This window comes from Podarcis filfolensis (genome assembly GCF_964270895.1).
Source record: "Podarcis filfolensis genome assembly, chromosome: 8".
Classification (NCBI taxonomy): domain Eukaryota; kingdom Metazoa; phylum Chordata; class Lepidosauria; order Squamata; family Lacertidae; genus Podarcis; species Podarcis filfolensis.
The window spans coordinates 87,713,895-87,727,143 of NC_139611.1; the positions used below are offsets into that span (position 1 = coordinate 87,713,895).

General features: G+C 49.1%; 1 protein-coding gene across 1 annotated transcript in view; it reads right to left on the minus strand.

Annotated features, from left to right (window-relative positions):
• Positions 1 to 264: 264 nt before the first annotated feature.
• LRFN1 (leucine rich repeat and fibronectin type III domain containing 1) overlaps positions 265 to 13,249 on the minus strand; it is a 141,098-nt gene continuing 128,113 nt past the window's right edge. The window contains exon 3 of the mRNA XM_083627095.1: positions 265 to 1,715. Within this exon, the coding sequence (XP_083483221.1) occupies positions 842 to 1,715 (874 nt within the window). The 3' untranslated portion in view covers positions 265 to 841. The remainder of the gene's footprint in view (positions 1,716 to 13,249) is intronic.

Here is a 13,249-nt window from a genome sequence, read left to right on the forward strand (position 1 = left end):
GGGGTGTCGGTCGACGAGTTCAAATGACTTTTCTGATGAATGAACACACCAAACACAGAATTTCTTTTTATCTAGACCAGCCAGATACAATAAATATAGTAACCGAATATTGTCTCCATGGGTCCTGGGGGGTGGGGTGGGGTGTGCAGCAAATGGGAAGGGGGACCCCCACCCCTCCCTTCCCTTAAGTCGGACCACCACCCCGGTAGTAGTTTTTCTGTGGTCTTATGCTCAGTTCTCTCCTGAAATAATTCCCCCCCCCAATTCTCTCCTTTTTTTTTTATTGGAACAGTTATTAATGCATAAAGAGGAGGAAAGGGGAAAAAAAGAAAGAAAAGGATCTTTGTTTAGTTTTTCGTGTCATCTGTGCATATGTGTCTTTCCTTGGCCTCCCGCCCCCCAACCCCCTCCCCCTTTCCCAACGTTCTTGAACACTGGCACCCCTAAAACCATCCACAGCCCCCCCTATCTCTCTCTCTCTCTCCCAACTCCCTCTTTCCGGGAAACCGAACTTTCTCCCAATTTCAGCGAAAAAATCATGGTTCAGTTCCCCTTCTCAATCTCTCTCTCTCTCTCTCTCTTTTTGTGGCTCGGTTAAGGCACCGCCGCAGAAGATTCTGGAAACGAGCGGTCGATTGCGGAAGAGGTTGGGGGGCAAAGGGGGGCGGGCCGGATCCGCCCCTTGCCCTCCGTGAATATTTCGGCCTGCTTCTCTCTCCCCCCCCCCGGCCACCTTCCCTGCCTCCCTTCCTTGGTTGCTCTGTCCCCAACGAGTTGTGCGTCCGGCAAGTCCGTCCGTCTGTCTGTCCGTCCCCCCTCCCCGCCCCCGCCACCCCGCTTTTCAGACTGTGCTTTCGAGCATCCATTCTGTGCTGCTAAAAGTGACCCTCCTGTGGCTCAGGGGGTCCTCGTCCGAGTTCAATTGGGAGGTGGACATGTGTCGCTTTGTCCGTGCCCGGCGCGGGTAGCTGTGGCTCTGGAACAGCGAGTAGTCCCCGTCGAAGGAGTGCCGGTGATGGTGAGTCCTGGACAACTCGCGCGTGGGGAATCCCACCAAGCCGCCACCAACGCCCATCTTGGCCCGCAACGGCGGCCCCGACCCGGTGTCCTTGACCAAGCACAAGGAAACCGTCGAGCCCCTCAGGGCACCTTCTGCCTGCCCTTCGTCAGAAGACAAGATGGCCACCGTCTGGAGGCTGGTGGCCAACTTGGAGCCTCCTCGGCTGTCCAGCTCCGTCAAGGCAACGTCTTGGCGGCTGGGCGCCTCTCCTGCAGCATCCCCCCTCGGAGGAGGTTCCTTGGAAGCCACTTCTTGGAGAGTCTCGTATTTGTCCTTGGAGGACGAGCGGGGAAGGGCGTGGGCGTGAGGCTGGTTCCCGTTGGTCTGCGAGTAGACGTTGCTGACTTTGGCTTTCTTGTGCTCCTCCTGCCCGCTGTAGACTTTGTACCGGATCATGAGGATGATGATGAAGACCAGGACGGAGGCCACGATGATGCCCCCGATGATGATGATCATGGTGCCCCCCAGGAACTGGGTGTGAAGCGAGTGGCACTGGGTGGCCTCGCCCTCCGTGGTGAACTGGACGCAGCCCACCACACGGGTGGCCGTCAGGGACGTCACCCCGTCGTCGTAGACGGCCAGGACGCACAGGTCGTAGTCCCGTCCGGCTGCCAAGTCGTTCACCAGGAAGGTCTTGCTGGACGAGGGGATCATCCTGGGGGGGCGAGGAGAGAAGGAGACATTGGGATCAAACAAATTGAGGGTTAGAAACCGCACCCAGCCACCCTTTCCTCTCTCATGGGCCTCATTCTCGCATGGCTTAGGCCCCTCGTATCTACGGGACCGCCTCTCCTGGTCTGCCCCGCAGAGGACCTTAAGGTCCATGAATAACCATAGTTTAGAGGTCCCGGGCCCTAAGGAAGTCAGACTATCCTCCACCAGGGCCAGGGCCTTCTCAGTGATGGCTCCGACCTGGTGGGATGCTCTGTCCCATGAGACTAGGGCCCTTCAGGATTTAACCTCCTTCCGCTAGGCCTGTAAGACAGAGCTATTCCGTCTGGCCATTAATTTGAATTCAGACTGATCTTTTATTTCCCTTCCCTTCCCTCCCCCTCCCCTTTTATGAAGATCACCCGCTCTGAGACCCCACAGCTAATTCTCCCCTGGCCTCCTCGCTGGCCCAAGTAGAACCAATTCAGCCAGCTAGCCCTGGGGATTATCTAACTGATTTTTCAATTTTGAATTTTATTGTCATTCATGTTTTTAAACTGTATTTTATGCTGTCTTTATAATTAAGTGTTTTTTAAAGTGTTTTAAATTTGTTGTTAGCCGCCCTGAGCCCGGTTTTTGAACCGGAAAGGGTGGGGTGTAAATAAAAAAATATGATGATGATGATGATGATGATGATGATGATGATGATGATGTAACTTTCACAGAATCATAAAATTGTAGAGTTGGAAGGGACCCCGGGTCATCTAGTCCAACCCGCTGCAATGCAGGAATCTCAACTCAACCATCCATGGCAGATGGCCATCCAACCTCTACTTAAAAATCTGCAAGGACGGAGAATCCACCACATCCCAAGGGAGGCCGTTCAGCTGTTGAACAGCTCTTACTGTCAGAAAGTAATGTTTAGTCGGCATCTCCTTTCTTGTAACTTGATGCTGTGGGTTCGAGTTCTACCCCCAGGAGGAGGAGAAACCAAGCTTGTTCCATCTATCACGTGACAGCCCTTTTTATGTTGAGAGATGGCAGAGGAGAGCAACAAAGATGATTAAGGGTCTGGAAACCAAGCCATATGAGGAATGGTTGAAGGAGTTGGGCATGTTTAGCCTGGAAAAGAGGAGACTGAGAGGAGATAGGATAGCCATCCTCTAATATCTGAAGTCACATGAAAGATGGAACAGGTTTGTTTCTGCTTCTCTTGATAATAATAATAATAATAATAATAATAATAATAATAATAATAATAATATTATTATATTCTTTTTCTTTGGCGATCACTCATGTCTGAGTAAGATTGTCTTCCATAAACACAGTCTTAACAGTGAGTCCGTAAGTGACTGTGGAGGCCAATTCTGGACCCACACGTCCTTCCACAGTGGGGACATTGGTTTCCAGGCGGGAGTTGATCCCGGTGAGGGTTTGCCAAGCGTGCTTTCCTCTTAGCACGTTTCTCCCTTGCGTCCTGAGTTCGAATGTCTTCAAAACCCAGGATGCCTTTGGTAAAGGCTGTTCTCCAACTGGAGCGCTCACAGTCCAATGTTTCCCAATTGTTGGTGCTTATACTACATTTTAAAAGATTTGCATTGAGACGGTCTTTAAAGCTCTTTTGTTGACCACCAGCATTACGCTTTCCATTTTTAAGTTTGGAATAGAGTAGTTGCTTCGGAAGACGATCATCAGGCATCCGCACGACATGACCAGTCCAATGACGTTGATGTTGAAGAATCCTTGCTCACATCTGACTGGCTTGCTCCAGCCACTCTGAGCCCAGAAGACCTGAACCAATGGCTTCACATTGCACCAAAGGAGAATCCGACTAAACGTCAGGAAGAACTTTCCAACAATAAGAGCTGTTCGACAGTGGAATGGTCTCTCTTGGGAGCTTGTGAACTCTCCATCCTTGGAGGTTTTAATGCAGAGGTTGGATGGTCACCTGCCATGGATGTTTTAGCTGAGATTCCTGCATTGCATCGGGTTGGACTAAATGTCCTTCAGGAGTCCCTTCCAACTCAACAATTCCATGATTCTAACCCTACCTGGCATCTTTCCTTAAAACGGAGTTGGGAAATGGTATATAATGAATTGGAAAAAAATGTTTAAAATAACTTTTTCTTTTAAAAAACCCCGAAGCCTTTCTTTTAGGAATTTTAGGTGCCAAAATCCCAAGGGAGCAGAAAAGACTATTTATGTATGCGACCATGTTTGCGTGAATATTATTGGCCCAGAGATGGAAAGAAGATAAGGTTCTGACCAGTGAAGAATGGCAGATCAAGTTGATGGATTATGCTGAAATGGCAAAATGGACTGGAAAAATCAGAAATCAGGAAGTCCAAAATTTTAATAAATATTGGGGGAAATTATCTGAAAAACCATTGTAAGCAGTTAAAATTGTTAGTAGGATTGGAAGAACACTTGTAGTTTAATGTTGAATTGTGGATATAAGGGAGATGTAAAAGATTTGGATTATTATAAAAGATGCAAGAGGAAATGACTAAGAATAGGACCACAAAGGGGAGGGGGGAAGTCCAGGAGATTCCTTTAATCTTGTTTTTATGTTCTTCATGTGCCTCCTCTGCGAGAAGGCATCAAAACGAGAACAGGGCCTTTTCTGCAGTGGCTCCCTGTCTGTAGAATGCTCTCCCCAGGGAAGTTCGCCTGGCACCTTCACTATACACTTTTAGGCGCCAGGCAAAAACGTTCTTCTTCAACCAGGCCTTTGCCTGACTCAATCTACATCCTATACCCTTTTAAAAAATGCTGGCTCTTTTGGGTTATTATTATTATTATTATTGGGTTGTTGGTTTTGTTTTGATTTTATGTACAGCGGACGCTCGGGTTGCGAACGTGATCCGTGCGGGATGCACGTTCACAACCTGCGTCTGCGCATTTGCTCATGCACGGGTTGCAATTCGGTGCTTCTGCACATGCGCAAAGCGCGATTTAGCGCTTCTGCGCAAGCGTGACCGCCAAAACCCGGAAGTAACCCGTTCCGGTACTTCCGGGTTTCGGCGGTCCTTAACACGAAAAAACAAAACCTGAAGCGGCTGTAACCCGAGGTATGACTGTATTTGATGTTTTATGTGAACCACCCTGAGACCTTTGGGTATAGGGCAGTATAGAAATTAAAATTAAAATAATAATAATAATAATAATAATAATAATAATAATAATAATGATGATGATGATGATGGTGATGGTGATGATGATGTATGTTGGATAAGGTAAAGGTAAAGGGACCCCTGACCATTAGGTCCAGTCGTGACCGACTCTGGGGTTGTGGTGCTCATCTCGCTTTACTGGCCGAGGGAGCCGGCGTACAGCTTCCGGGTCATGTGGCCAGCAGGACTAAGCCGCTTCTGGTGAACCAGAGCAGCGCACGGAAACGCCGTTTACCTTCCCGCCAGAGTGGTACCTATTTATCTACTTGCACTTCGTGCTTTCGAACTGCTAAGTTGGCAGGAGCAGGGACTGAGCAACGGGAGCTCACCCCGTCATGGGGATTCGAACCGCCGACCTTCTGATCGGCAAGTCCTAGGCTCTGTGTTTTAACCCACAGCGCCACCCGCGTCCCACCAGTATGTTGGATATGTGATTGTAAAGCTGTAATTTGAAAAAAACAACAACCAAATAAATAAATTAAAAATAAAGTGAAATTAAACAAGAGGTGGGGCAGGAGAAGATAGATGCTCAGCACCTTCCTGTGCGCCCTGGGAGGCGAGGGATGCAGAGGATCCGGGCGGGAGAGGCAGGGAGGGGGGGGGCTTGCAAAGTGGTCCATGGACTGCTGAAGTGCCGCACTTCTGCAGAGCACTCGATTAGTTCCCATTTATTAGCAGAAGCGAGTGATGGAGAGGCCTGAGGAGCAGCAGGCAATTAGCCAAGAATTATAGAACCGTGTCGCCAACAGCTGCAATTTTCTGGGGGTGGGAAAGACAGGAGGGGGGGAGAGGATATGTCGGGGGGGGGGAACGACACGCAGATCGCACATGGCCCAGGCGACCTGGCGGGAAGATGGATTGATCTGGCCGGGGAGGGGAGAGAGCAGGATCCATCATCCTGCCAGCGGAAAGGATTAGCCGGCGTCAGCCTTCAAAGAAACAAGGTATCTGGGCCTCCACACCAGGGTCTCGCCGGGTCTCCACATCTGTCTCCCACTGCCGGAACATGGCGCCTCTGGAATGGGTGAATTAATCATCGGGAGAGAAGGGGCAAGCTTCTCCTCATGTCCTTGGGAAACTGCCTCCGAGAGGATTGGACAAATTCTGAGAGGAGAAGGCTACCTGTGGCTTCTGTCGGTGGTGCAGGTCCATTCTGTGTCCAGGGCAGCTGTCTACCAGCTCCATCTGGTATGCAGGATGAGACCCTCCCTGCCCACAGACTGTCTGGCCAGAGTGGTGCATGCTCTGGTTATCTCCAGTTTGGACTACTGCAATGCGCTCTACGTGGGGCTACCTCTGAAGGTGACCCAGAAACTACAACTAATCCAGAATGCGGCAGGTAGACTGGTGACTAGGAGTGGCCGCTGGGACCACATAACACTGGTCCTGAAAGACCTACATTGGCTCCCAGGACGTTTCCAAGCACAATTCAAAGTGTTGGTGCTGACCTTGAAAGCCCTGGACAACCTCGGTCCAGTATACCTAAAGGAGCATCTCCACCCCCATCGTTCAGCCTGGACACTGAGGTCCAGCGCCAAGGGCCTTCTGGCAGTTCCCTCACTGTGAGAAGTGAGGTTACAGGGAACCAGGCAGAGGGCCTTCTCAGTGGTGGCGCCCCCCCTGTGGAACGCCCTCCCACCAGATGTCAAAGAGAACAACAGCTATCTGACTTTTAGAAGACATCTGAAGGCAGCCCTGTTCAGGGAAGTTTTTAATGTGTGCGGGAGATAACTAGAGCATGCACCACTCTGGCGAGACAGTGCGCAGGCAGATAGGGTCTCATCCTGCATACCAGATGGAGCCGGTGGACAGCTGCCCCGGACACAGAATTAACCTGCACCTCCATGGACAGCTGTGAGTCCATAATGACTCCTAGGCTGTGCACCTGGTCCATTCAGGACCAGGGAGTCCTCCACACCAGCCCGCCTCCTGTCACCCAAAAACAGTACTTCTGTCTTGTCAGGATTCAACCTCAATCCGTTAGCCGCCATCCATCCTCCAACCACCTCCAGACACTCACACAGGACCTTCACCACCTTCACTGGTTCTGATTTGAAAGAGAGGTAGAGCTGGGTATCATCTGCATAATGATGAACGCCCAACCCAACCCCCCTGATGATCTCTCCCAGCGGCTTCATGTAGATGTTAAAAATATGGGGGCAAGGATGGAGCCCTGAGGCACCCCACAAGTGAGGGCCCAGGGATCTGAACACTCATCCCCCACGACCAATTTCTGGACACGGCCCAGGAGGAAGGAGTGGAACCACCGTATGACAGTGCCCCCAACTCCCAGCCCCTCTAGACAGTCCAGAAGGATGTTATGGTCGATTGTATCAAAGGCCGCTGATAATCCATGGTTGCAGCTGACTGGGCATTCTGCCCCAATTTGGCGAAGACTAATCTGCTGTGACATCAGACACAGCCAACACCTCAACTGCACATAAAATCCAGGCAGGATGCTGTTTCTGGCAGGTGCCCCCCAATGCCTCTGAGATGCCTACAAGCCGCTCCTGAAGGCCACAGCCCTTTCCTGAAGTTTGTCGCCATCTGGCACTCTGAGATGCACTGCGCCTATCCAAGGAGGTTCTACTTAGCCACCGCAGCTACATTTCCAACAGAACAGCCGGCGGACAGCGAGAAATGACACCTGGGACAGCTGGCTTGCAAGGCAGGTGCTCTGAGCTACGATACTCCCCCTAAAAATGCACTAAAATCTCAGTTCTGAATAGAAGGATGATTTACTGTGAACCTAGGAGGTGACCTTATAGCATAGCTGCCAACTTACAGATTTGAAAATAAGGGACCAGCAGCCTCGAAAATAAGGGATCAGCAGCCAAAATAAGGGATTTTGGCTTAGCTTATACAGCAACCCGCCACTCAAGGAGCCATGCTGCTTTTGCTGTGACTATGTTTTCAGGGGGTTGGACTAGATGATCCTAAGGGTCTACAACTCCCACCAAAGAAGAGGGGCAGACAAAACTGATGAACGACGTCCAGATGGCAAAGCTTACAGGCAGAATTAGAAACCAGGAAGAGGACCTCTTTCATAAAGAATGGGGAAAGTTTATAATTTAGTTGAAAAGCTATTGTCAAGAGTTACATACATTGGTAGGATTGACAGAAAACTTGTAGTAAAAATGTGAACTATGGATGGACAAATGATTTATAAAAATAGAGTTATGAAAGGGATGCAGAGGGGGAAATCACTACGTTAAGATGCTGCACTGGTTGGAGGGGATGCTAAGCGGCATGTCGGGGCTGCCGTCGTCCTGGTGCGAGGAGTTCCATCGGCTCTTCCCCGCCCGAGAGAGAGGGAGGGAGGGAGAGGGACTCTCGCCCACGCTGCCCGCGAGCCCGGTATGAGGCGGTTGCGGCGCCGCGGCTGCCGCTGAAGCGCCGCCCTTCTATGTCCCTCCCCATCCCCTCTTCCTCCTCCCTCAGGCCGCCTCCCCTGCCACCTCCGGCTTCCCCTGGCAGCGCGGCAGATGTCTCGCAAGAGAGGGCTTGCCTGCCCGCCCGCCGCCACCCGTCTCCTCACGATGTGCCCCTGAGGGGCAAAAGGGAGAGACGGAGACGCGGCAGCTCATGCGCTCTCTCTTTCTCGAGGCGGAGGACCCCGAGCCGCTGCTTCCCTCCCGAGCCGGGCAAGCATGAAACCTGGGACATTTAAGGGACATCATCAATAAGGGACAGCAGCAGGACACGGCGCTGGGCTGAGGGAGTTTCCCGCCAAATAAGGGACGGTTGACAGCTATGCCTTATAGCAAAGTCGGTCCATCGGTCTGTTGTTGTTGTTTAGTTGTTTAGTCGTGTTCGACTCTTTGTGACCCTATGGACCAGAGCACGGTCTGGTCCATCGGTCTATCCAGCTCAGTACTGTCTACTTGGACCAACGGAGTCTCTATAGGATTTCAAACAGGGCTCTCTACCTGGCTTACCTGGAGTAGCGACTTCTGCATCGCAGGGAGTTGGACCAGATGATGTTTCAGGTGCTTCTACGAGTCTGTGCTGCTGGGGATTGATCCTGGGACTTTGGGTGAGCAAGGCAGGGGCTCTAACCACTGAGCCACAGCCCCCCCCCCCCGGTTCTAGACAACTGGATAGCTCAGTTGGCTAATCGTGCCAAGGTTGCAGGTTCGATTCCCCTACATCCAACTCAATCCAACTCAATGGTGCAACGTTGGAAAATGTTGATCACTTCTCCTACCTGGGCAGTTATCTTTCCACAAGGGCTGACATTGATGCCGAAATCAAGCATTACCTGAGCTCTGCAAGTTTGGATTTCTCCCGACTGAAGTGCAGAGTGTTTGAGGACCGGGACATTCGCAGGGAAACCAAAATGCTTGTTTACAAAGCTATTGTACTACCAACCTTACTGTATGCTTGTGAAACATAAACCACTTATAAATGCAATCTACAACTCCTGGAAAGATTCCATAAACGGTGTCTCTGGAAAATTTTACACATCACTTGGGAAGACAGGCAAACTAATACCAGTGTACTGGGTGAAGCAAAGATCACCTGTGTTGAAGCAATGATTCTTCAACATCAATTTCGTTGGACTGGTCGTGTTGTGCGGATGCCTGATGATCGTCTTCCAAAGCAACTACTCTATTCCCAACTTAAAAATGGAAAGCGTAATGCTGGTGGTCAACAAAAGAGGTTTAAAGACTGTCACAAGGCAAATCTAAAAAAATGTAGTATAAGCACCAACAATTGGGAAACACTGGCCTGCAAGCGCTCCAGTTGGAGAACAGCCTTGACCAAAGATGTCATGGGCTTTGAAGACACTTGAACTCAGGACGCAAGGGAGAAACGTGCGAAGAGGAAGGCATGCTTGGCAAATCCACACCATGATCAACTCCCGCCTGGAAACCTATGTCCCCACTGTGGAAGGACGTGTGGGTCCAGAACTGGCCTCCACAGTCACTGTTAAGGCCGTGTTTATGGAAGACAATCTTAGTTGGCTATGAGGGATCGCCAAAGAAGAAGAAAAATCTAAAGGTTATGGGTTCAATCCCCACATTGGGCGAAAGATTCCTGCCTTGCAGGGGGTTGGAATAGATTATCCTCAGTTCTCTGATTCTAGTGCTGCCATGCTGAGCACAGAAGGAGGAAGTTTTTAAGGCTTCTTTCATGGCTACTTTCTTGCCTCTGCGCCTGAACTCTGCTTTAATCTTATTGCTGGCTTTGTGACAATTCCTGGCAGGGAATCCCAGTATGGGCAGCTGTTCCACCTCTCCTGCTCTCCCCTTGCCGAGAGATGGCTGCAAGGTGGCAGGAGTGGAGGAGATAAGATGTGCGGGATCGTCGGATCTCTGGAAGGGGAGGGTGTCAAAGCGGGGAATCTCCTCGGGGAGGCAAATGGAGGGGAACGTGCTGGTGGGTCAGTGGTGGAGCACCTGCTCTGCAAGCAAAATCGTAGAATCATGGAGAGTTGGAAGGGAACCCGAGGGTCATCTAGACCAACCCCGGGCAATGCAGGAATGTGCACGTGTCTTTGAATGAACAGAACAAATGAGATTAAGATTGTGAGTCAAAGGAGTGGGAAGGGTATGACTGCTGAGCTTATTTTTGGGTTGCTATTTCGTTAGTTCCTAATTTATGAATATTGTTGTACTCTGCGAATCCTACAATAGGACTTTTGTTGTTCTTGGGCTGTTTAGCTTATCTTTTTAGTTGTTTGGTTCACCGCGGTTCATAGATTCTGATTGTTTCACTGGTAATTTGTAATTGCTTAATTTCTTAACTATTCTACAGGATTTTAGGTGATTTATGTTGCATTGTTGAATTATGCTGCATTCTGTTCTGTTGTCGTTATTTATTGTTTGTAAGCTGTTTCGCAGTTTAATGAAATAATAAATTCAAAGAAAATGGCAAGACTTTTATTAGCCAAAAATTGGAAATCGCAAGAGATACCAACAATAGAAGATTGGCAGATGAAGATGTTGGATTTCTTTGGAGCTGGCCAACCTGACTGGAAGAATCCGCGACCAGAAGGAAGAGGAGACACAAGAGGATTGGAAGAAATTTAAAGAATATTTAGCTAAATATTGTGATATAAGATAATTAGAAAATTCTTGGAAGTAACAAATAGGCTTAGGGGCAGAATAAGAGTAGGTGGTAGTAAATTTTAAGGATTAGAATATTAATTAAAGAGATGAGGATAGTAAATGAAAGGAGTGAATATTATTAGAAATATGAATTTGGAGAACTGCTATACAGGGGTTATAATGAAATTCAGTTAGAGGGGGTTTGAGGAAATCAGTTATCAATGTAATGAGAATTAGAGATTTGAAGTAAGAATTTTGTTTTGTGTTTTTCTTTTTTCCTTTTCCTTTCCTTTTTCCTTTTCTTGTTGTGTGTTTTGTAATGTTTTCTTTCCCCCCCTCTATGTGATAAATGTGGAAACCAATAAAAAATTTTGAAAACAAAAAAAGAAATAATAAATTCAAAGAAAAGAAAAGAAAGGAATATACAGCTGTCCCTTACAGGGATCAAACCTGCAACCTTGGAGTTATCAGCAGAACTCTCACCAACCTCACTCCCTATTCCAGGCACCCCCAACCTTCGGCCCTCCAGATGTTTTGGCCTACAACTCCCATGATCCCTAGCTGATGATGGGAATTGTAGTCTCAAAACATCTGGAGGGCCGAAGGTTGGGGTTGCCTGCTCTATTCCCTCTCCTCTCTGCTCACCCAGCTCCTGCAAAAACCTTCCCACTTTCGAATCATTTCCCCAGCAAAAACATTTCCTGAGATCCTTCCCCTGCCTTATTTATTCATTTATATTAATCTTTTTTCTATGCTACCCTTCCTCTGTTGCCAGCGCTGAAGGCAGCCCATTACGAAAACAATAATAACTATTTAAAAAACACCCACCAAAAATTAGCATCCCACATAACGATAATTAAGTCAAATTACTCGTAAGATTGTAAATACATATGATTATCCCTAATGCCATAACACGGCGAGAAATTTAACAATAGCTGTGCGCCGATCAAAACCTGCATGGATTTGGGCTGCGAGCCTGTGCATGCTTACTTGGGAGTAAGCCCAATGGGACTCTGTTAGGCTTACTTTGGAGTAGAAGTGCACAAGATGGGGCTGTGCTGGCAGGCTGCAGGACCAGCTACAAAGTCTGGCCCACTCAAGTCGGTGAGGTTTACTTCTGAGTAAAAGCTCAGACAACTGTATGGAAAAATGCATGGGGGGAAACTATAGCTCAGGCATTCAGAAGAACAAAAAATAATTAAATCGCAGGGTGATCTCACTTAGGTAGACTTCTTTGGAGACTTGAGTGGGAGGTTGCTCAGTCCCTACGTTCAATGGCGTGTCTCTCAGAAGACTAAGAGATGCCATGATAAAAAAAAGGTAAAGGGACCTCTGACAGTTAAGTCCAGTTGCAAACGACTCTGGGGCTGCGGCGCTCATCTTGCTATACTGGCCGAGGGAGCTGGCGTTTGTCTGCAATTTTTCCAGGTCATGTGGCCAGCATGACTAAGCTGCTTCTGGCGAACCAGAGCAGCGCACAGAAATGCCATTTATCTTCCCGCTGGAGTGGAACCTATTTATCTACTTGCACTTGACGTGCTTTTCAACTGCTAGTTTGGCAGGAGCAGGGACTGAGCAACGGGAGCTCACCCCGTCGCGGGGATTAGAACTGCTGACCTTCTGATCGGCAAGTCCTAGGCTCTGTGGTTTAACCCACAGCGCCACCCGCATCCTACCTTACTAGGAGTCAAATACCACCGGCACATCATTTTCATATAGTTTCCTTTCAGCGTACAATGTGCCGAGAATTTCAAATCAGATTTCCATAACCTTTCCCAATCTGAAAGATGGATAAGGGTTAAGGTAAAGGGACCCCTGACCATTAGGTCCAGTTGTGGCCGACTCTGGGGTTGCGACGCTCATCTCGCTTTACTGGCCGAGGGAGCCGGCGTACAGCTTCCGGGTTCTGTGGCCAGCATGACTAAGCCGCTTCTGGTGAACCAGAGCAGCGCACGGAAATGCCGTTTACCTTCCCACCGGAGCGGTACCTATTTATCTACTTGCACTTTGACGTGCTTTTGAACTGCTAGGTTGGCAGGAGCAGGGACCAAGCAACAGGAGGGCACCTCGTCACAGGGATTCGAACCGCCGACCTTCTGATCGGCAAGTCCTAGGCTCTGTGGTTTAACCCACAGCACCACCCACGTTTATCACATGCGGTGAGAGATGACTTCAAATACCTGAAGGGCTGTCCTGTGGAAGATGGAGCAAGCTGGTTTTCTGCTGCTCTGGAGGGAATGACCTGAACCAACAGATTCCAATGACAAGAAGGAGATCCCAACTCAAAGTTAGGAAGAACTTCCTGGTGGAAT